The sequence below is a fragment of the Phaseolus vulgaris genome, chromosome 4, assembly GCF_000499845.2.
Source record: "Phaseolus vulgaris cultivar G19833 chromosome 4, P. vulgaris v2.0, whole genome shotgun sequence".
NCBI lineage: Eukaryota > Viridiplantae > Streptophyta > Magnoliopsida > Fabales > Fabaceae > Phaseolus > Phaseolus vulgaris.
The window spans coordinates 26739599-26764180 of NC_023756.2; the positions used below are offsets into that span (position 1 = coordinate 26739599).

General features: G+C 34.3%; 1 protein-coding gene across 2 annotated transcripts; it reads left to right on the forward strand.

Annotated features, from left to right (window-relative positions):
• Window positions 1-10889: 10889 nt before the first annotated feature.
• LOC137837485 (uncharacterized) lies at window positions 10890-24140 on the forward strand. Of its 2 annotated transcripts, none has more exons than XM_068646489.1 (14): window positions 10890-11128; window positions 11222-11287; window positions 12073-12138; window positions 12238-12313; window positions 12430-12507; window positions 13021-13118; window positions 13572-13645; window positions 14472-14559; window positions 16744-16901; window positions 17051-17093; window positions 19339-19404; window positions 20473-20550; window positions 23089-23224; window positions 23784-24140. In XM_068646489.1, exons 1-13 carry the CDS (start codon window positions 10901-10903, stop codon window positions 23185-23187), a joined length of 1218 nt encoding a protein of 405 aa, XP_068502590.1. In that variant the 5' UTR covers window positions 10890-10900; the 3' UTR covers window positions 23188-23224; window positions 23784-24140. The 2 variants fall into 2 exon arrangements, with proteins under 2 accessions (XP_068502590.1, XP_068502591.1); XM_068646490.1 differs by having other exon boundaries at window positions 10908-11128; window positions 23089-23220.
• Window positions 24141-24582: the final 442 nt, after the last annotated feature.

Genomic DNA, 24582 nt, shown 5'->3' on the forward strand with positions numbered 1-24582 from the left:
TTCAAAAGGATGAAAACTTGGCCAAAGAAACTAAAGCGTGCAAGCAAGACGTTGCCCAATCCTACCTTGTGGGATTTGAGGCAGCAATTGAACAACCATTAGGGCTTCACCCTAAAATTGGCTACTCCCAACTTGGCCGGGTAAAATCGTGGTCAATGGTCAATTGAGAGATGAGTAGCCTTACCTTTCAACTATTTGTAACTCTCTTAACACTTGAACAATGTAACACTTTATATTTATTAGCACCTTATGCATGATGATTGTGACTATCTTTACCAATGTATGTCTCGTTATTTAACTTAGTAAAATTCGACTAGCTTAAGCCAGTGCATGTTACTTACTTATTAACCTCGACCAACTTAAGCATAACTACTACCCTAAATGCAAATAACTCGTCACTTTAGCTAACTCATCTCTACATCTCGAGCGTAAAGTAACCATGATAGCAAGAATTCAATGCACGAGCATGAGAAATCATGGGGTTCTCAAAGAACTAACCTTTTAATGAGCTATACCCCATAGCCGCAATGAGTCGATGCACATTCCTTGACCTCGCTAAGCATTGCTTTGCATAACACATACTCGGATGGTTGCACCTTTCTAAGCTTGGTCGTCTCATCCTACGCCAAGAATGATTCATTTATCTTTTAGGGTATCTAAACTCGAATACTCACTCGTACACCGAGTTAACCCCAATTTATCGTAAACATAAGCGGATCATTGCACTGCGCATTACTTAATCATTCCACAGAGTTCCTGAACTTGGGTGATCGTTCTCTCAACGAGCTAGCACGATTTACCATGCACTTAAACAACTTAGTCACAATACTCATCTGCAGGGCACCTAGCTCGGGTGATCACCTGCACACCGAGTTAGGTCGTTTTACCTTGCCTTGAGCCAAACAACTTAGTCATAGCAAATCAAACTGCAGAGCGCCTGAACTCGGGTGGTCAGACTGACACCGAGCTAGGTCGTCTTACTTGACAATAGATAATTAATTTACACACAGAGCGTCTACTCGGATACTCTTACCGAGACAGGTCATCTTATCAATTTACACACAGGGTGCCTACTCGGATAATCTTACCGAGACATGTCGCCTTATCTGTCAATAGATTATCAATTTACACACAGGGCGCCTACTCGGATAATCTTACCGAGACAGGTTGATGGATATCCACTAGGAGAGGATTTTATTAATGAAGGAAGAGGATTTTCACCTACACATTTGAAGTTCTTCCTTCTAGTCTTCTCACAAATTAAAAGAAGTCAAAGAGAAGATCAAGCCTAAAGATAAAGAAGTCTACAAACTCTCAAATAATAGGCTTCATATTAAATATCTCTCTTTATAGTTTCTTTTAAATTGTAAATAATATAGAATAATGTTTAGAAAGGTGCTTAGAGGGAAACATGAGACACCTCTTTTGTAAAAGCATCTTTAGGCTTTAGCTTAGCAAATTCTAGAAGCTTGGGGAGTGAGCTTAGTAAGGGGGTGTGATCTTAGGAGTTTTTTGGGTAGCTTAGGGAATAAGCTATGTAAATGACCAGCCCTTACTCCTATAAAAGGAGGGCTTAGGTCCTTCACAATTCAGATTGGAATTTTATAGTAGAGAGACTATACTCAATTTTGGAGAGAATTTGTGAGTTTTGAGTCTTCCTCTTCTTTGCCTTATCTTGTGAGCTATGGTGAGCTTCAAGTGGTGGCACTCCATCACTTATCTTGGTTCAAGGTTCCAAGTGGCGTGAATGGCTTCTTCCAATTCTCAAAATCCAGCAAGCATCTTCTTCTATAAGTGTTCTTCTTCCCTTTTCTTCAATTTTCCATTCGGTAGTTTTGATTCCTAGAGTTTACTCCTTTTTCTACCGTTTAATTTTGTGTTTCCAGCATTGTGTTCTTAATTCTGTTTTGGTTCAGTAGCTAGCTTTTAAATTCTGTCCAGTTTTAATTCTTGTTCTTCTTTCCTTTTTTTTTTTGATTCAATTTGACAATACATGGACTTCCATATGAGTCTTGGTTGGTGCTTAGTTTTGGTGAGTTCTTGAATTTAGAACATTGATCCAATTCTAAAGTAAAGTGCCTTTCAAATCCAGCTCAAGTTGTTCCTAAGAATGTCAAGAATCATGTGTTCTTGTAGTTACATTCACATCATGTGGTATCTAGAGTCTAGGCTTGTTTTTGCTTAATTCTTGAGTTGTATTGCACTTCACTTTCAAGAGCTCTTTAATTCAAGTTGTTTACCATTCTGTTTTAGGATTTATTTTGAGTTTTCTTGCTGTTTTCTTTTGTTACATCATGTGTTTGTGAAAAGGACTTTAGCACTCATTGTTCATATGAGTATGGCTGCTCTTTTGGAATGGCATTCTCCTTCCTAGAGCTGACCTTAAGCTTCCTTTCACTTGTGGTTATATCTTGTTATATGTCTTTTAATTTTGTAATCATGTCAAGTTTTGTCTTAGTCATGTTATTCCATAATTGTCATTACTTCTAGTAGTACTTTTATTGCTTTAATTGTTTCTTGCTTTGGTTTACTTTCTGTTTTTTGAGTTTATTGCTTGATCCTTTGTGCATTTTCCTTTTTAGATTTGAGTTCATGCTTGTATTTTCATTCTATACAAGTTCCTTTACACAATTTCCATTATGTCTTTGCTAGTTCATCATACTGTTTTTCATTCCTAAATAGGCTCCTCTGTTTTCTTACAAACGTGCTACTGTTTTCAATTTACTGCAATTAATTGGCTCATAGGAAATTTCTGAAAATTTGGATTTACATACTTCAAAGTGTTACAAAAGCATAGAAAAAAGAATCACTCAAAAATTCCAAGTACACAAAAAATGATAAATAAAATACGAAAAGTGTACAATACTGCCGAAAAGAATACGGTAATTGGGCAGCAATTTTGAAAAATTTATTTCTCTCAATTGGCTTACTGTTTTTACCTCATTCCAGTGCCATTTTTGAGTTAAGACATTGAAGTTTCTGTGGTTAATTTTTCACATTCCAATTCGCTTTCAATCGGTACAGTTAAATCTGTAAACATAGCACAGTTTGCTTTTAAAAAAAAAAAAATTCCAGTAGCTGTTTTCTGTTTTCTTTAATCTACTCTAGCACTTTTCTTTAGGACTCTTTTTGTGTGCCTTCTTTATTCATTGAGTTCCTTATTTTTCTTGATTGTCTTTCATTCATATTCTTTCTAGTTTGTCATACATTACTCTCTGTTTTTGGTTTAGCTTTTATTGTTTACACCTTTTTCTTGCTTGTCTTTTTGTTCTTCTTAAAGTTGTGTGGAGACTTGTTCTTAAGTAAGTTGGTTTGCTGTAACATATTTCACTTGAAGCTACTCCATTTCACAAGCAAGACTTGGTTGAGGACAAAATATTTTCTTGGAGTGGTTTGAGTGCTTTCTTGGGCATTTTCCAGCAACCTATATCTCACTGTTTTTAATTGTTTAACAAGTTTCTTTCACTGTTTTTGTTTGCTGTTTTTGTGTATTTTCTGCTCATGGCTCATTTCTCTAGTGGAGAGTCCTCCAAACCGTGCTCACCACAAAAGGCAGCCCTTTATGAAGACTTAAAGAATGCCAAGCAATCCAATGCTCACTATCTTGAGGTGATAAGGAAGATGGAAGCACGGCTCCAAAGTTTGGAGTTAAACCGAGAAGAAATGCATCAAAACCGTGAGAGAAGAACTCCTCCTCCTAGTCGGCATTCTTCAAGGCACTCCCATGGTTATTATGAAGATAATCCAAGGCCAAGACATCATCACCATGAAGAGAGGCGCCAACATGTGGCTGGCCCTTGTTCTCCAAATGTAAAACTTCCTAGTTTTAGTGGTGATAGTGATCCCAATGTATACTTAGGATGGGAGGCTAAGGTTGACCAAATTTTTGATGTAAATGGGGTTAGGGATGAGCATAGGGTTAAGTTAGCTTCTTTAGAATTTTTGGACTATGCCATGCAATGGTGGCATCAATACCTCATGGACATTGACCTACACAAGAGGCCGCCCGTGGTCTCTTGGAACGATTTGAAAGCATGTTTACGCGCTAGATTCGTACCCCCACACTTTAGGAAAAACCTAATGTTGAAACTCCAACGGTTTCATCAAGGCACGCTAAGTGTGGATGATTACTTTAAACAACTAGACACGCTTTTAATTCGACTTAATATGGATGAGAGTGAGGAAGCTAAGATAGCTAGGTTTGTGAGTGGCCTTCGAAGGGACATTCAAGACGTGGTAGAGTTACAAGAATATTCTTCTTTGGAAAATGTGGTGCACCTTGCTAGCAAAATTGAAAATCAACTTGCAAGGAAAAATGCTTTCAAAAATTCTTCTAAGGATAACTACTACCACTCTTCTTGGAAAAATAAAAATAACTCTTTTTCAAATATCCCTTCTAAGGACTCTACTTTCAAACCTAGAGAGTCTAAGCCTTCCACTTCCAATTCTAGGCCTAAATCACCACCTAAATCGTCTAGTAAGAAGTGTTTTAAATGCTTAAGCTATGGACATATTGCTTCTAATTGCCCTTCTAAACGAGCTATGTATATGCATGATGGGGTAGATAGTAGTGAGCATGGGTCCGAATCTTCTAGACATTCCTCACCTTCTAGATCCCCAAGTGAGAGTGAAAGTGAAAGCCCACATGAGGGTGACCTATTAGTAATAAGACGCATGCTTGGACAAGTTTTAAAACCTTTTGATGAAACTCAAAGAGAAAATATTTTTCATTCAAGGTGTCTTATTAGTGATAGAGTATGCTCTTTGATTGTGGATGGGGGGAGTTGTGCGAATGTGGCAAGCACAAGAGTGGTAGACAAACTTGGATTGCCTACCATCTCTCATGCCAAGCCCTACAAGTTACAATGGTTGAGTGAGGTGGGTGAGATAGTTGTTAACAAGCAAGTCCTCATTACATTTTCTATTGGTAAATATAAAGATGAGGTCTTGTGTGATGTTGTCCCAATGGAAGCCACACATATTCTTTTAGGTAGGCCATGGCAATTTGATAGAAAAGTTTTTCATGATGGCTTTACCAACAAAATGTCTTTTCACTTCCATGGACACAAAGTCACTCTTAAGTCTCTCTCTCCAAAGGAAGTACATGAGGACCAAGTTAAAATGAGAGAAAAAAGAGAGAAAGAAAATGATATAAAAAATTCCAAGAGAAGCCTTCTCATGTCCACACAACAAGTTAAAAGGGTAATAGTTACTCAAAAGCCTATTTTTTTAGCTATTCCTAGGACTATTGACTGTGAGTCGGCTAAGGATAGTCCCACATGTTTGGACAATTTGGTAAAGGACTGTGAAGATGTGATTCAAGATCCTCCTAAAGGCTTACCACCTTTAAGAGGGATTGAACACCACATAGACTTAATGCCCAGGGTTTCTTTACCACATCGTCTAGCATATAGGACCAATCCCAAAGAAACTCAAAAAGAAAATGAAAAGGAAATTGAAGTACATGATAAACCGAGTCTTAATACCTTCTCAACTCAATCACTTTTGTTGACTCGTGCTACGCCTACAAGGTCTTCTTCTTCTTTGTCATTTTCATTACCTAAGGTTCCTACTTCCACACCATATTGGATAAAGAATGTTAAGGATGATTTTTTCATATTTCCTATTTTACCAAATAATATCATTCCTAAACAATCTTTTCCAACATGGTCTGTGTATAGACCATCTTTTTCTGAACTCCCAACATTTCAAAGTGATAAGTCATGTTTGCCCATTTCTTCTTGTCTTCTCTTATATAATAGCAAACTGACTTTGTTTTATGCAGGAGTACTGAATTCGTGGACGAATTCTCTCCAACTCGGGGAGTATGATGGATATCCACTAGGAGAGGATTTTATTAATGAAGGAAGAGGATTTTCACCTACACATTTGAAGTTCTTCCTTCTAGTCTTCTCACAAATTAAAAGAAGTCAAAGAGAAGATCAAGCCTAAAGATAAAGAAGTCTACAAACTCTCAAATAATAGGCTTCATATTAAATATCTCTCTTTATAGTTTCTTTTAAATTGTAAATAATATAGAATAATGTTTAGAAAGGTGCTTAGAGGGAAACATGAGACACCTCTTTTGTAAAAGCATCTTTAGGCTTTAGCTTAGCAAATTCTAGAAGCTTGGGGAGTGAGCTTAGTAAGGGGGTGTGATCTTAGGAGTTTTTTGGGTAGCTTAGGGAATAAGCTATGTAAATGACCAGCCCTTACTCCTATAAAAGGAGGGCTTAGGTCCTTCACAATTCAGATTGGAATTTTATAGTAGAGAGACTATACTCAATTTTGGAGAGAATTTGTGAGTTTTGAGTCTTCCTCTTCTTTGCCTTATCTTGTGAGCTATGGTGAGCTTCAAGTGGTGGCACTCCATCACTTATCTTGGTTCAAGGTTCCAAGTGGCGTGAATGGCTTCTTCCAATTCTCAAAATCCAGCAAGCATCTTCTTCTATAAGTGTTCTTCTTCCCTTTTCTTCAATTTTCCATTCGGTAGTTTTGATTCCTAGAGTTTACTCCTTTTTCTACCGTTTAATTTTGTGTTTCCAGCATTGTGTTCTTAATTCTGTTTTGGTTCAGTAGCTAGCTTTTAAATTCTGTCCAGTTTTAATTCTTGTTCTTCTTTCCTTTTTTTTTGATTCAATTTGACAATACATGGACTTCCATTGAGTCTTGGTTGGTGCTTAGTTTTGGTGAGTTCTTGAATTTAGAACATTGATCCAATTCTAAAGTAAAGTGCCTTTCAAATCCAGCTCAAGTTGTTCCTAAGAATGTCAAGAATCATGTGTTCTTGTAGTTACATTCACATCACAGGTCGTCTTATCTGTCAATAGATAATCAATTTACCCACAGGGCGTGATGACTTTCTACGACAAGTGCACCACGTTGTCAGAAGTAATAATTGTCCCTAAGGATGGATATCGACCCCACAAGGAACAGTGAATTATCGAGTACAATAATCGCTAAATAGAAAATAGAACAATAAAAAGAGTGTTGAAGTGATTGTATGGGCATTGATCAATAAGAAAACAAACAAAGAATTAGTTGCTTCAAGTTGGAAAAATAGAGATTAGGTTTCATCTCTCTCACTCTCGTGTATTTTGATTAACATGTCAATATTAAGTTTTTTTTATTGAAATTGATGCCCGTAGAAAATTCATTTATATCAATCTCTCGCATATAAAATCCTTAAGAATATTTCCTAAATATCGATCTCTCGCATACTTATTAAAACAACTTAGAATCACACTCAGATGTTAACATTTCAAGTCTATCTCTAGCACTCAAATATGTTAAATATTGCTATTTAGGTCTGAATCCTAAAAATACCTCTCGCATACTTATAAAAACAACTTAGAATCACACTCAAATGTTAATGGCAATTAACATTTCAAGTCTATCTCTAGCACTCAAATATGTTAAGTATTGCTATTTAGGTCTGAACCCTAAAAATACCTCTTGGTCAGATTTAAGATTCTTAATTTGTCATGGAAATTTAGAAGTAAAACAATAATACCAATAATCAATCAAGAACTGAATATTTTAATATAAGTTATCACCTCAATACATAAAGTTCGAGCAAATTACTCCCAATCTCAAAGGGTAGAATTAGTCGTGCATACTTCTAACACATTCCATTCTCCCAATTGGATTACAATTCACTCAATGTTGTTTTCCTCTCAATCTAGCACACTAGGGTTGAGCCTTCTAGCCCCCTATTTAACCTAATTTTCTAGGGTTAGATCGCTTCTTGTGTCGCGCTGATGGGCTAAATGATAAAACATAAAAAGGCCCAATCTGTGTAACGCATTTTTGCTTGAGCGAGATACTCTTGTTGCAACATTAGTTTTTTCGATGTTTTTCTCCATTTTGAGACCTTCCAGCTTTCTCTTTTTAGCTCAAATCATTACTCTTTAATCCAAATCTGCAATCTTTCCTATAAACCTGCAATTAACACCAAATTTGGGAATAAAATGCTCTTATTCAAATAAAGATCATAAAAAATGTAAAAAAGTATAAATTCATAAATTATGGATTATTTTATATGTAAGCAATAAATTCTCTTAAGTGTTTATATTTTAATATGAAAATAACCAACTATTATAAAAAATCTAGAGTAACCGTCCCACGTCCACTACATCCATTCCGCCTTTTCATCGGCCTCTACTCTTTCTCAATGCTCTCTCACGAGAGTATAAAAGAAACCTATATAATTTCGATTATTTAATTGTTGCAAGAGCAAGTGGAGGCGGAAGAAGTATCAACTGTTCTCCCCAACCTTTCGCGACCCCTTTCACTAATCTCAACCAGGTCGATTCTGACCTCGCTTGCTTGAACCCTCCAGAAGCAGGTTTCACTTTTATTCTTCTTTTTCTCATTCTACTATATTCCTTCATCTTCACCCCTTTAATTTGGGAAAATAATTATTAATGTAACATTGTTTTGTTTGTTTGCTTATTCATGTGTTTGTTTTTAGTTATGTGTTTGTTTTTAGTTTTGGCAAGAAGTTATTTTTTTTCAAGTGTATGCAAGGTAAAACAATTATTTAGGGTACGAGCACTGCCTTGATGTGGCAACTTCAAGTTCAATAAGGATGGGGAAGCAACTCTTTTTGGATGTTAATGGAAATGAGATTGGTGGAAAATTATTAATCCTATGACTTTTTTAAAAATTAAAATAATTTTTAGGTTTTTATTTATTTCGATATTTAGCGTTTTTTTTATGAGTTTAGAGAGAATGTCTCTGTTAGAACTGTAATCACTTTTTGTTGTCATATTAAATCATTATTGTTATCTTATTTTATATTTAGTATATTACTGTTTCTCAATTATGATAGTTAGCAAATTACATGGAAGAGAAGGCAATTGGACCTAGGTTCCTAAGCGCAAACCTTCACAAGGAACTTCCTGCTTCTAAAACACTAGCTACTAATGATGAAGCATTTGAAGAACTGGTGATTGACCATTCTAACAATGTTGAGAAAAAAAAATTCTAACAATGTTGAGGCCTCACAAAGCAGTCAGACAGTTAACAATGAGGCACCACCAACCACTATTGACTAATGTATTTTCATATTCGTTGAATGTTTGGTCTAATTTTTTAGGGTGATGAGTGGAGGGGATTAAATATAGTATAAAAGTATTCCACAATAATGGTATTCTTTTCTTTTAATTCTCATAATTTTGAATCTCATACTTTTTTGTTAATATTGGAAAAGAGCCGAATTCTCATCTCATGTTATTCTAAAGTTTGCATACCTGCATATTACTGTGGATAATTAAGTTTCTATTCATACTATATTTCTTATATTTTTTTCTTAGATTCTCTTAGTTAAATATAAAGTATTGGAAAAAAAATATTGTTGGCTAACTCTGTCTCATAGGATTTTATATTTTATTTTATTCTCGTCTACAATTTTCAGTTTTTGTTTATATTAATTTTATAATAATATAAAGAGATTATATCCTCTTTAGTTATGATAAGGAACTTATATGATATTTCTTTATTATAAAATTTAAGAAAAAAAAAGAAAATATCCAAAATATGAAATTGATTACTTTTAAATGCAAATGATAACATTGTAAAAGACTTTCTTTAACTGATTTCATAAAACTGTTTTTATCTTTAAAAACTCACATATTACAACACAATAAAAATTAAAAATTTACAAATATTAATAAAACATGAAAAAATACTATAAAATTATTCCTAATCTTTATTCCTCTCTCCAATTTTCTCTTTTTTTCTTATTAATTTGATTATATTTTTTTTTATAATATATCAGTTTTTCACAAAATGTGGGAAGTATGGTAAAAAAAAATGTGGAAAGTAGGTAGGTGGGAAGGAAAGAGAGAGAAAGTGGGAAGTATAATAAGTGATTTATGTGTACTGGAGAATCATAAAAACTATTTCTTAAATAAATTTTTTAAAAGTGCTACAATAGTGAAGAGTAATTAGGAATAATAAATGTAGTGTACCTTTCATATAGTTCTTTCAAAATTAATATTAACTATTTTTTTAGTTTTAAATTTAAATAATTATAAAGTGACAAAATAACCAAAATAAAAGAATAAAATGAAATATTGATATAAAGATAAAATAGGGAAATTTTTTTATACAACCAAAAACAGTTATAATAGGAATCTCTCCCTATATATAGGTATATAGGTATAGATAACCAAAATAAAATAATAAAATAATTTTGTATGACATTTGTAAATTTATTATATATAACTATTATGTTGGATATGTTTACTTCATAACACAACATATCAATAGTAGGTGTACTTAGATAATTTATATGTCTTCTCATATGCATTTGTATTTATTAAAATAAACTATAAATTTATAATCTTAATATAAATGTGCAAAATTTGAATTTAATATTAAACATAAATATATAGAAATAATAAAAAAAATGCAGATACACCTCGTGCCTGTAGTAGTAATAATAATAATAATAGTAATAATAATAATAACAATGATAATAATAATAGTAATAATAATAATAATAGTAATAAGAATAAGAATAATATTAGTAATAATAATAATAGTTAATAATAATAATTATAGTAATAATTAATAATAATAACAATAACAATAATATTTCTCAATCTCACATCTCTCTACATAAATATTCTTTCTTCCACATAAACACTCTCTACCAGATAAGCAATACCTGACACCTTAGGTTAGACTTAATAGAAAAGATCAATTTAAATACATTTTAAAAAATATAAGACGAATTTGACTTTTTTTTAAATTACTCAACTAAATTTTACTATTAACCTAAATATAGAGAGGAATAAAACTTAATAAAATAATAAAATTAGGAGCATAAATTCACTATTATTTTTATAAAAACAATTTGTTTGATTTATAAAATCAGTTTCAGAACACTCTCATGCTTAATTCAACACGTAACTCTTCTGATTCACACTATCCAAACCAAAATTTCTCCTTGTTAGTTCAGGACCTTAGCACACACACGCACAGCGCCAACACCTTCGAAAGCAAAGTTCGAGAGAGAGAGATGTTGGAGGCTAAGTGTTTGAAGAAAGCAGTGGTTCCTTCCACTCTGATTGACGACCCATCCCCTGGAAGTCTTCAGTGCACTCGCCTTGCTCTTCGTGTCAGTACCATTACCATTTCTCTCATCTTCTCTTTTCTTTTCTTATCCCTTTTTCAATCACTGTGACCCTTTTTGTCTGTGATAACTTCTCAGGTTAGCGAGGATCAACGTTCTTGTGTTGTCTACATAGCTTCCGGTCCCCACATTTATAAGCTCCACGTATGCACCCCTCTTCATTTTCTCTACCCCAACTGTGGAATTTGACTACTTTTTCTTTTTTGTTGCTTCAGTTGTAGACATTTGTTGCTACAAGCCCCTTTCTTGAGGTGGTGTGCTTTTTGAAGTGGTGAAATCACACTGGAAAGGAAACCATCGATAGGACAAAGAAAGTTTGAAATGCATCTAATTGAGTTATTTGGTTTGGATGGTATTTAATAATTATAATAGAGACTTGGGATGGAATTTGTTGTTGTAGTAAAATTCTTGGTGTTTGTTAGATAGGGCGGGATTGGATGAATTTCTCAATAAGCACTTAACAGAAAAGTAAAGAAAGTAAAATTGGATAAGTTTCTTCCATAAGTTGAAATTAGCCTATGCATCATTGTAGTACATGATTGTTCTAGCTTAATCAGTAATCTCGAGTTTGAGTCCTGGGCACACAATACTGAAATGAAGAATTTTATCACCGATGACATCTTTCTTGACTCGAGTAGGATTATCTAGTCTCAGAAAATGAATATTAGCTTTTATGAATGAGCTAATATATAGAAGCTATCTCATTTAGCTTCTTTAAAAGCTGATTAGAACTTATGCATAAAGATAATTTTAACTTATGAGACGAATTCAATTTGTTTTACCTTGTTATTTTATTTATTTATAAGTTTTTATTGACAAATTCATCAAAACATACTTAAGTAAACTTGGCTGTGCTAAAACACAAAATATCACTTTGCTGATTTATTTTGAGTATTGTTTTACTTAAGTATGGTTTATTTACTCTCTAGATTGCTTTGGGAGAGTCTTCAGTCAGCGAAGGAAAAGATAGCCTATTGATACCTGAACACACTGAGGTATATAGAGTCTTGTAAAGAAAATCCTACTTGCTTGATCTTTGCTAGTTCTTACTTATTTATTAATTTAATAAGTCTGCATATTGTTGTCTCTTATAGATTATTGCCTCTTCATTACTCAACCGATGCCCTCATCGTTCAGAAATTCAGAGTATTGCCCTTGCTGAGGTGGAGAGTAAGTGTCTTTTCCATTATGAGACTTTCTTTAATATTTTCTTTTGCCACATTGTGTCCGAAATCAAAATTTGCATGGATATAACAGTTCTATATTTTAACCTGCTATGATTTTAGGCTGTGGCTATGTAATGTTGGGAAGTGTGGATTCATATGGTTATCTCATTGTGTCTAAACTAGATGCATCTGGTGAAGGTACTTCTTTTTTCTTTACCTTAACCATCTGGGCTTTCCCTGTGTTGATACTTAAATTTAACTTGAAATTTATTTTGAAGTAGACCTACTACTGGCATTCAATTATAATGTTTTTCTAGAAAAATATAGTCTCACTCATTTAAAAGCGTTGGATAGCCAACTAAAAAGTGGAATCTCCCACCCAAGACTCCTCTAAAAAATTTGACACGAGAGCCATTACATACCTTCAAGGTAAGCACAGACTTAAAGTTAATATATTGATGGGAGATAATTTTCTGATAACTAAAATAAGAAGCCTTGGTTTCCATATTAGCATCCTATCTGTTCATTCTTTAGATAGTCTGATGCCAAAGGGAATGACCAATTAAGTTTGTGAAGGAAATCATCATATCCATTTACTTGCCTAAAGTCCAAGACTCTTAGAATCAACCTACTTTGTCAAATTAATTTTTGCTGTCTGCATTATCCTTCTCCGAGATTTTGCTGTCTTAGTTTTATTGAATGTATCTGCAGATGTTGATAAGCTAACATATTCTGCATTGCCTCATGATAATGGTATTGGGGAAGGAAGTTGGTCAGGACTCAGCTTTTGCCCAGATCAATGGTCTACGGTAAGCACTTTCGTACAATTGATGGTGGTTCATTTACAGAATTGTTTTTGGAAAAACCTTAACCCTCCTCCCACACTCAGAAAATTGAAGTTTAACAGTTAGTAAATGTATAGACATCTAGAATAATTTTTTTTCTTTTCAGTGGTTTAACTCTCTTGACAATGCAATGCACTATTGATAAATACTAAACCAGCAGAGTGTAAATCCTACTAATATTTGGTTCTATTCTCATAAGAAAATCCATAGCATAGGAATACAAGCTGTGGCATGAGCAGAACTTTAATTTGACTTGCTAAAAAAATAGTAGGTTGGTTGATATTTTGAACATAAGGGACATAATTGTTAGCTTATAAATAGAAAGAAACTGTCTACCTCCATCTCTGTTCTGATTTATTTCTACCTCATACCTGTATATGGGTTTTGCTAATTGTGTTCAGTTGTTACTTTATCAAGACAGCCGTTGCCCGTAGCTTTTGCAAAACCATTGATATTTATGATCAAGACATGCACATTCGCACATTACGACAGTAAGTGGTTTTTTTTTGTTTTCAAGTTCAATTTTGTGGAAGTAAAGTAACTATCTGGCTATCTTTACTTTCCATCATTCATTCATATTCTAATTCTTTCCATGTGATTGATGTAATATTGATGATATGCACCTCTAAAGCATTTGATACATACTCGAGAAGGGACCAGGAAACGATTTAGTAAACAGTTTCATTTCATGAATTGCTTGAGTTTTGTACTCAACATATGCTTTAAATAATAAATTATTTTACGTTAAGAACAAGAGTAAATTACCCTTAACACCCTATATGCTTTTTCTATGATAACACACAACCCTCCTTTATGATTACTTAAATCTTCCTTATTGAGGTATATGGTATAATGTTTTTTAAACAATTAAGAAGGTTAGTGTAATGAATAATAGATGTCAATATAATGCCCTTCAAATAATTAAGGGGTATCAGGGGGTTGACAAAGGAGGGGTACTGGGAGTAATTTGACAAAATGTAGGTGTTAGTGTAATTTTCTCTAGACATAATGATAAATAATTGAACTGTTTCCTATGACTCAGTCTTTCCAATGATACTCTAATCACTAACTATTTTGAACACTCCTTCATAAGTTGGATCATATAAGCCATATGCATTGAGCTTGCAACAATTTTAATGACTTCAATTCCTCTTTGAACTTTTTAGGATTTTCTCAAACAAAATTGTTATCGTTTTCAAGATGGCAATCTTGATTTTGACAAATATGCCCCAAAAGAAAAAGGAATATTGTTGACAAAAGTTTTTATCTGTTTATATTTCTTTTTGAGAATTTCCCTTAATTAATTTGTCCTTTCAGGCTCTGGTATCCTACTTCATTAAACTTCTTGCAAAATGTAGTTAATGGAAATCAAAGTTCTACATTAGCTATTACGGAAGGAAGCCAGGTAAATTAGTTGACTAATGATTTCTTCAATGCTTTTATTTGTTGCAAATTCTATAGCATGGACACCTGATTTTGGTGTTATGTTCACGCATTAGACTAGACAAATGTTATGGCCTATGAAGCATAAACTCTGATAAGGACATGGGGACACAACTAAATTAAAAATCATGGAGCATAGGAACGTGACTTCTATATAAAAGATTTATAGAAAATATGATCAACATGACAAAAAGTTCAAGACTATCAAATATGAAAATTAAATTTATATATTCATATAGTGGTAAGTTTCATACAAGGAGACCTCATTTTTAAATGTAAAAAAAGCTAAGGGAATTTGAGAAATTCTACTAATAAAGAGTCTCACAAAAAGAAATACGAGAAACCTTCTTTCTTTATCATCATCATTATAAAGAAAAATAATAACTTGCTAATATTAATCCATCTAAGTCCCTCCTCATCCTTCTTGCTTATCATTATTGAAAAACATGCCTTCTAACTGTGGTTCATCCAGGGATAATTTAGCAATTTCTAGAAAGAATGGGTACACTTAGAAGCTTCACCATTGAACTTTGAATCACACCTATGCACCCCTCACCATGAGATAAGAAAAGGAATGAGGATCATCACTTGAGTCTCTACTCAGGATAAAAGCTCTAAGAAAAGACTCATTCTTCACAAAAATCACTCTAGATTTCTTATGATCAAAGTTGTTCACATATACTCTCCTTATATAAAGAAGCTTATGCATGGGAAGGAGGGATCAAACACTTCCTTTCCCCACCGTTCTTCCTGGTGCTAATGTTCCTATTAAGTCACTAAAGAAGACATTATTCAAAAACATTGAGCAAATCAAATTGAGCTATCAAACTACACAAATCATTCAACACCACAAAAAATAGGGTCAAATCATGTCATGCTATTTGGTGACTCCAATGACTCATGTATGCCTTTTTCGTTGCAAGCAGCATAAGCATTGGATGAAAGATGACAACATGCCATTTATCCTTGGGATTGAGAAATATGGTTGGGAAAATGGAAAAGCATTTCAAAATATTTTATTCTCTCCAAAATTCCATGTCAGATTAAAAGTCACGCTAAATAATACTTCCTTCACAAGAATTCCTCGCAGAAAGAGAAGAAGCATCTTGACTCAACCTTACAAGACAATGACCAGATTGTTATTCCTTGCGACATTGATTGACTCATCTGAGTTCTCCTCCTGCCCCAAATTTTGCTATGCAGCCACAATGAATGCAAGTAGCACAACATATGTTGCAATTTAACCTTTTCTATAACGTTGTCAAATAGGTGGACATAAAAACCTTAATAATGGCCTGCCCTCACCACGAGGCATTTGAATTTGGTTGCTTTTCTAGATTTATTTGTTCAACAGTTGCAAAAGTAGAACAAGAACAAACAATTTAACCACCCTAACAATGACTAATTAACTGGATAGATATAATTATGTTAATAATAACTTTTGGTTGGGAATCTTTCCAAAAGCTTCATTTAACTGTCAAACTATATATAGGCTGTTTTCAATTTTTGTGGCAAAAGGTAATATTCTTTAGATTGTGTTTTTGATTAAAACAAAAACAATGTTGGAAAGCTGTGCCTTAATTGTGTCACCTCATGCTCTCTTAAGTTGCAGTTTCTTTGTGAGTTGCCTAAATTTAAATCTCGAGCATGGTGTTCAGTTTCACATTGACTAGTGATATGGATAACTTGGTGTATATAAGTGGAGTGTAATTCTTATTTGAGTTCATTTTGTGGTGTGGGGTTAGACTCAAACCCAAATTCGAAGACAAGACATGGGTGCTTAAGTCATGTACCAGTTTCATTTCACTCAACCTTTTTATTTTATTCAAACACATTATATGCACATGCTTTTTTTTTTGTTTTCTAAGTTTTAGAATACCATGTCTCGGTGTTTGAAAGTGAAGCGAGAGTTACCACAATGGTAAGCTTGTGATTTTAGAGGCCACAAGTTCGAATCTTGGAAATAACCTTCTTTATGGTAGTACTGCATTTTTCTACCCTCCTTTATGCCACTAGGCAGGTCACTATTTTTTTAGTGTATCTCTGTTTCCACATGTGTCTATGTTTCTGTTTTGTGGTTTATAAGAAGTTCTTCATTATGCTTCATATTTGTTTATATTATTTACACTTGTTAATATGATTTCAGCTGTCAATATGGGACTTGAGAATGAAAGAAAATGGTGGTTGTGTACATCGGGTTTGTGGCATCCCTGGTGATATCTTTTATGCTGTTTGTAGTTCTTCCAGTGGTTATGTTGCTGTGGGAGGAGCTGATCGCACTGTGACTATTTATGATCCTCGCAGGTTAGCTGTCGGTGACTCTGTCAGTATCATTTAACCAATATAAATATTGTATAGATTCTATAGAAGCCACGAGAACTGTTCATTTTTTATTTATTTTACTTTTACACTGCCCTAATTAATCTTTAGCCCATGAATGCATTTTGATGTAGATGGTCGGCATTGTCTAGATGGGTGCACTGTTCAAAATACGAGGTCAGTTTTAATAATTTCTTTGCCTTGACCTCTCAGAAATTTTTTGTTTACCACTTTGAAAGAATATTTCTTAAAGAAGTTAATTGTAGGCAACAATTACGCTTTGTTTTGCAGTTTTAAATAATTGATTTGCTAAATTAATCTGATTCTTTAATTTGGGATTTCTTTTCTTTTCTAAACCAAATTATCATCTTAATTTCAGATATAACAAGTGCAAGTCAGATAATATATGGAATGCTGCACCTTTGAATTCATTCATTATTTGTGTATTGGCAACATGTATTATTACGCCCCTTTTGTCTTGCTTCGTTGGATATACAGTATTATTACCCCCTTTATTTATTTTGTTTTTTTTACTGGAGTTTCCTGTATGTAGTTTGTTTCGTCCGGTTGACTCGCTTCACCGGTCGTCTTCAACGGTTGCTTTGGCCCTTCTATCCTTGCCTGAGAATTATACCTTCTTCGTCAAGAAACTTCTCTCCTACAAAGACAAAGGGGTGCCCTAGCGGCCGTTTGCACTCCGACGCTTAAGTCAGTATTAAGGCAAAAAACATCAAGTGTATAGAATAACTTCAGTCTCAAAGGCTGCGTACCTTACTAGGGTTCTTAGCACCCTTTATATAGGTTGAAACTAGGGTTTACCTCTGTTCTTTTACCATGGTCTAGGGTTCTTTGAGAAGTGTCTCTGTGCCGCTATTGTGTAATTTTAGCGTATCTGGCACATGAACTTCCTTTAACTGGAATGCCACGGATAATCAGAGTGGCCGCCTAGGTCCCTTCTTGTTGCGCCTAATATCCAGTGCCATCTGTTTTGCGGGTGCCCTAAATGTCCACGTGCCATGCATGCTACTTCCCTGGAAACCCTAATTCAGCTGGGTCCTTACGCCTCCTAGAATCATCCATGAGGTTGCGCCTTCATGCGTCATACGCCCCACATGCATGGATCCCTCGTGCCTTAGGCTTCCCACACATCTCTTGTCTTATTGTTATCATGATGAAATTCTAAGGCCCGCCGTATAGGGCCTTTCACTTCATCCTGTCAGCCGATGTCCGATCTTCTTCCTCTACTGGGGAGGTCCGATATCGATCTCCGACATCAGGCCTAGGGTAGCAATGTCAAAGACCAACCACCCTCCTGGTACGTGTGTCTGGGGCCCACCTTAAGTGACCCCCTTCCCTTACCATACATCAGTGCGCGATGTCTGAGGTCAGTCTCTGAATTGGTGACCGAGGACTGGTCTGGACATAGTTGAAACACACGTTTACACCAAATTATGCTTCTCTTTTCCCGAATTCAATAATATGAACTTAAAATTGTTTTCTAACACAGGGAAGTCAATTTCAAGTTAAGATTACATTAAATAGGTTTTGTTATCCTATACTATACCAGTTCCTGGTTAATCAATGTCTAATTTTCACATCATTTAAGCTCTAGATTTTCTTCAATTTACTCACAAAAGGAAATGGAATACTAAGTGTCTATTAGGCTTGAAAATATGTATTTTTTTCTTTAATTTTCTATTTTTACAAATATTTACAAAAATGCTTCCTTTTATCCATCGTATTTCTTATATAAATTTACCCAAGAACAGGGCAAACGACAGAAATCATGTTTTCACTATTTCTTAATTAAATCTTTAAACACAAGAAACAAAGAAAAACAAAGGTTACAATTTTGTACTTATTTGCAAAAGATTGCAAAAATAGGAAATCATAACAAAAATCTCTCTTTAATCAATATAAGCTTCTATTAGTAGCCTTTCTCTGGGTTGCTATTGGGGATTTTGGAATATGGTTTTCCGGTCAGCGTCACACTCGTTGATGTCAAAGTTCATCTCGTAAATCATTCATAAAATGCTTTGAGAATGGGAATATTGGTATAGCATGAGGGAGGGGCTGGTTGTTGCAAATTGTTTCAGAAGTGGACTTTTTGACTATGAAAGGTATCTTGGTATTTTTCTAGTGCTTTAACTTTATTCTCACTTCACTTGTATGATTCTTTAGTGCTATTTATTCAGAAAAGCTATTTCATTTTTTTGTATGTAACATTGGAGGAAATTATTAAAAGGAATCTCATGGTGGATAATAATATCCTTGAGAATTTGGTATTTAACTATGCTCAATGGCTTTATGTGATCCATATAGTTGATTTCACTTAGAGGGATAAGGTTATTGTTGATGTTTTTATTGTGTTACTTGTTGTATTGTTGCTTCCTGACTGTAATTGATTTCATTAATACTGCAGATAACAGGACTGGCTTTCTCAACAATAGACCCGGACTGCATCTATATTCAAGGGGTTGATTATGAGGTAAATTTTCTCATTTTTTAATCAATGTATGACTACTATTGTCAACCAAAGTAATAAGGCATAAGAAACATGTGTAAACTATAGAGGGATCCACCGTATGAGCTGCGTCATAAAATTATTGACAATACTAATTAACAGTAGATTGAGGCTGGAGACCGGTGTATGAAAGTATAAATTTGGTTTTATTTCACGGATGTCAACTTTGAAGGTTATATATGACAGGGCAGTGACTTCTGTATGAACTCTTGCCATGGGAATTTAACAGAAATTTATCCAATAATCTAGCTGTTCACCAATGTTTAACTTGGTCCCCTTACTTTTTATCCTGTACTTGGAAATATGTTGGGTTTGTTTGGATTAACTTTTGTCAAAAGCATTTTTCCAAAGGTGAAAGAAGTAGGTTTGCATTTGGATGCAATTCTTAAGAATTGCTTATTTAACAGTAGCACTTTTTAGTTCGTTAGCATAAAAATGATATTTTTTATTTTAACAAAATTACTGAAATAGACTTCCAAAAGCACTTTTTTAAACTGTTGGGGATGCTTTACCGAACTGTCTTATGTATTGGGACTGAGGATAGGGCTTTCTATGATTAGAGATTGTAATACGAAATCAAATGGCTGATGAACTTTTTTTTTCTGTTCTGCAACTGGTTTATTTTGGATTTTATCAATTGGCTTTAGATGTATTACCAGAGTCTTTAGACATGGCTCTTCCATGCACACGTGAAAGTGTTAATATTTAGTGTATCAAATGTATTTTTCTTGGTGCAGAAATGACATTACAACTCTTTAAGCTAAATTTCTACAACTCACCATATTGAGCGTATTCAGAATGGGTTTTGTTAATGCCCTTAAGTGAACATGATAAGGAATGAAAAATAGAATTACTAAATGACAATAAAACCATTTAATTCCTTAAAAAAAAATAATACTTTCTTTGTGTAAATTAAGATGAATAATGAATGCTATTTTTATTCCTTAATGACACCCTTTTTTGGATTATATTTTTTTGGTTCATATCCATGCTATGCTCGTAGTGATCTTCAATTTCGAGTAACCAATGCAGGTCTTTTGTGGACGATGGAAAGACACCACCAAAATGTTTTCATTTCGAGGAGACTCAAATTGGCTAGGCTTTAGTAAGGTCTGTATATAGCGTGTTTATGATTTGTCACTTGACTCCACTGTGGTATCTGGCTGAAATCTAAATGTGACTTTGGAACCTGCCTTCACACTATTTTCTTAAAAAAATGCACACTGTTCCATTTGAATGAAATTTACTGTTTTTTTGTAACTTAAATTGGGTAATTACTTCCCATGCATCTGTTAGGAACCAAGAATTATAAAGAGAAGAAAAGAAAGGTTTTTATTGAATAGAATCAAAAGAACAAGAAATAGGAGAGCACTCTCTCCTTCAAGGGCTTCCCCTTCACAGAGCTAAAATTCAATCTACAAAAAATTACACAACCCCTCTCCCTCTCCTTCTTTCTTATTTATATCTAACTAGCAAATCAAGTAACTAATTCATGACTATTCTAATTCTAACTAACTCCTCCTCTCTCTGTATCCTAACAGCATCATAGCGGTATACTTCTACAGCTAAGTGTATATATTTTTTGAACTTCTAGCATCCCTTTATTAGTCGCATGGCTATCACTATCCACAATAGTTATTTTTAGAAAAGAAAATTAGCAATAATACTTACACTTCAAACCAATTCTTATGGGTTTTTAAGGAGAGTTATTTTTTGACGTGATACTAAAGTTATTCTTTCTTAGAAGAATGGAATTAATCAAACCCCCGGATGCTTTCACTTGGATTTCATATCATGTCAAAGAACAACTCTCTTGATTCCTTGATGCTTAGTTGTTCTTTGACATGATATCGTCAACACCAATGCAATTAAGCATTCAAGAGTTTTCAATCCCTTTCCATTCTTGTAAGACAGTTAAATTTCAATTCAAAGTAGTGAGCCCATGCATTGTCAACACTTCAAGCATATGGCTCTCACATGAGTTAAGCTTTAGGAGACTTAGTCATTGATGCTAAGATATTAGTAGCTAGAAAATCGGAATGTTCATGCTCTCAGGCCCAGTCAACTTAGGCACAGTACAATCACCACATGGTGCTAAACCCATGTGTTAGTCTATAAGCTATTCAAGATTATGTCTTCAAGAAATATTAGCTCGAAACAACTTCATCGGCTTCTGAATGCTCTGAGGGAATAGGGGAGAATGACTGTATGGAGCCTGCAACTAATAAAATTTCAAATGTTCAAGATGTGTCAGAGGGGCTACAAATTGGGTCCTTAGGACCAGGTCAATAATGGATCGCTGACAAAAATGGAAAGAGGAGATGCGTAAAAGGAGGAAAAGAAAATGACAGTGGGAGTAGATGATGATAGGATGGGTGAGGGGAAAGAACAAAAGAGGCATTAACTTTGAAAATGGACGGGAGTGTCCCTTTTGTGGACAGAACCAAGAAACTTAGTCCACGTTTTGTTTGCATGTGAGAAAAGTCATGAGATATGGAGTGAATGCTTGCGGTGGGTAGGTACAAGTACAATGTGGGTTATGCCACGAAATGCTTTGAAATACTTTCTGCAATTTTTGGTTATAGGTAACTCCAAGGAAGGAAAGGAAAATCGTATGGATTTTGTGGGGGTCTATAACGTGGAATATATGGAGATATAGAAAAAAGTGTGTTCTCTGATGAAAGTTTTGATCATAACTCAATCATGAAGGACATTACTTTCTCTGCATTGATGAGGGTGAGAGGGCATATGCTATCTTGCTCGTATTCATATACCCAGTTGCAAGCTCAGGTTGGACTATGCTTAAAGAATGACAGTAACGAATGGTGGACATAATAGAAGGGAACATGGACACAATTGATGGGGTGGAAGCAGAAATCAAGTCCATGTCATTTACCTTGTGTAATTATTTCGATATCTAGAACAGGAAAAAGGAACATGCAGGAGTGGCGTACTCAGATGTACTTATATTGATGAATATAGGTGGTGGATATGTATTATGTGGTAGTCTGGTTAAAGTTTGTTACTGCATTGCATATAGATACACTGTAACGGGATATGCATTGTTTATTTACTTTTTGATATGTATGCAATACCTTGCGGCACCTCCGTACCATCATTCTTATTATATAATATCTTTCTTTGTGGAACAAGAAAAAGGTTTCCACATCAATGCTTCACAAATACCATATTGGGTTTCATATTGAGACATTATTTTGTTCAATCATTCCAAAGTGAAGTTCCTCAAGGAATGTGGTTCTTAACTCTTCAAATTTTTACGAAGAAATATAAAGGATGGGGGACTTGGCATGAATCTTTTGCACAGATACACTTCTCTTTCAAATGACACGGTTAAACCTTGGGAGAAATGTTAAATAATTTAAGTGTGTTAAAGGAATAAAAGTGAGGGTAAAATGGTTGATTGAAACTGGGGCGTGAAAATTAGCAATGGCATGATAAGCAAGAATATGGCTGTTTTCTTCACTTGTTTTTGTTAGTTTCACTTTTGTGGTTCTGCCAAGCCCATAGAAAATGTTGGCTAGATTCTATTTCTTCTTCTGCAACTTTCTATCTTTTTATTTGTAAACATTTAATGGCTTTTACTCGTGTCAAATATTACTTCTAATATTACTATTTGTTACATCGCAGTGCTCAGGGAAAGATGTTTTGGCTGGATGGTGTGATTCAGGCAGCATATTTATAGCTGATGTTGCGAGTGAAATTAATAAAGTGGTGTCTGTCCAGTAATTTTCCCATCTTTGTAGAAAATTGCACCCCAATGTATGTAAGTAACCATGGTTAGTTTCATGATCGAAGGCTAATTTAGTGTGATCAAGCTTCAATATGCAGAACATGTCATAATGCATTTCTAACCACAGAATGTGACTTAAGATTACGGAATGCATTATTTGTGTGCACTGTATCAATTCTGTGATGTTCATTTTAAGTTCCTATTTTGACAAATTATTGAAATATCAAGGCTAATTGTATGGTTTACAAACAAGGCCATTATTGTGTTATATGGCACTGAACAGGAGCATATGATCATTCAATTAGCAGATGGTACTTTTAAGATTCTTAGCTTTTTTGGCTTTCCCTTATGTGGTTGTACTTTTTGAAACTTTTAAGTATCATGTCATAACTGTACATCATGATGTTGATATTGTTAACGCGTATCGTGGAGCTTCTCTCTCTAAATATAGCTTTTTGTCTCCATTCTTTCATTCCTCTGGAAAAGAGCTTAAATTATTTTTGCTATGGTCGGTGAGATTGCATATTTTAGGCTTTCTTTTTACTGTTGTTTGTTATTTTTCTCTTTATGACCATTACTATATTCATGCTAGGTCAAGAAATTTAAGACCCTGAAGTGCAAATTGAAGTATCTGACGAATGTTGTGTGGTCCCTAGTTGAGTGTTTCAACGCCGGGAATCTCTCCTAAGTCATGGTCAAGGAGCTTCCTGCCATAAGGATGATAAAACTGAACCATGCTCTCTTGTTGGGGAACTACAGGGATGACTAGTTGTTCTGTGTAGGGGACAAGCTAGAGAAGGATAAATTATTATGTAATCTCATATCACCCCATGTTTATGGTTTCAATCAATCTCTTTGTAACATATATGAAGTTTTTTATTTGACAAGAAAAAAATTATTACACTTCATTATTTGTCATATGAAGATTAATTGAGGTTATTGTAATTTAGGGTTTATCTGATAATCTATAGGGTCTAGGAGAGAAGAGTCTTGTTATTTTAGACCCTTTTGGGAAAACACTTAACCAAACTACCTATCAAGACCCTATTGAAAACTTTAACACTATAGACTTCAAAAAATATATATCATCTTATCCAAACACCGACCCCCACTTTATCTTTTGGCCAAGAAATGCATTAAACAAAAAGTTATGAAGCCAACATCTGAATTACCACCGACTTTACTATTTTGGATTCTAGTGTTTGATGATGCAATTTGGGGGTTATGTTCCTTTTGCCTACATACTCCTTATTTAGGTGCATGCTCTTCTACATTGGAACTCACCATGTAATTTAGTGTTTTTGTTGTTAATTCATACATGGAACTCTTGAACCCAATATTCCTATGTTGGGTTTTTGTGATATTACTATCTTCATACCATCCCAATTATA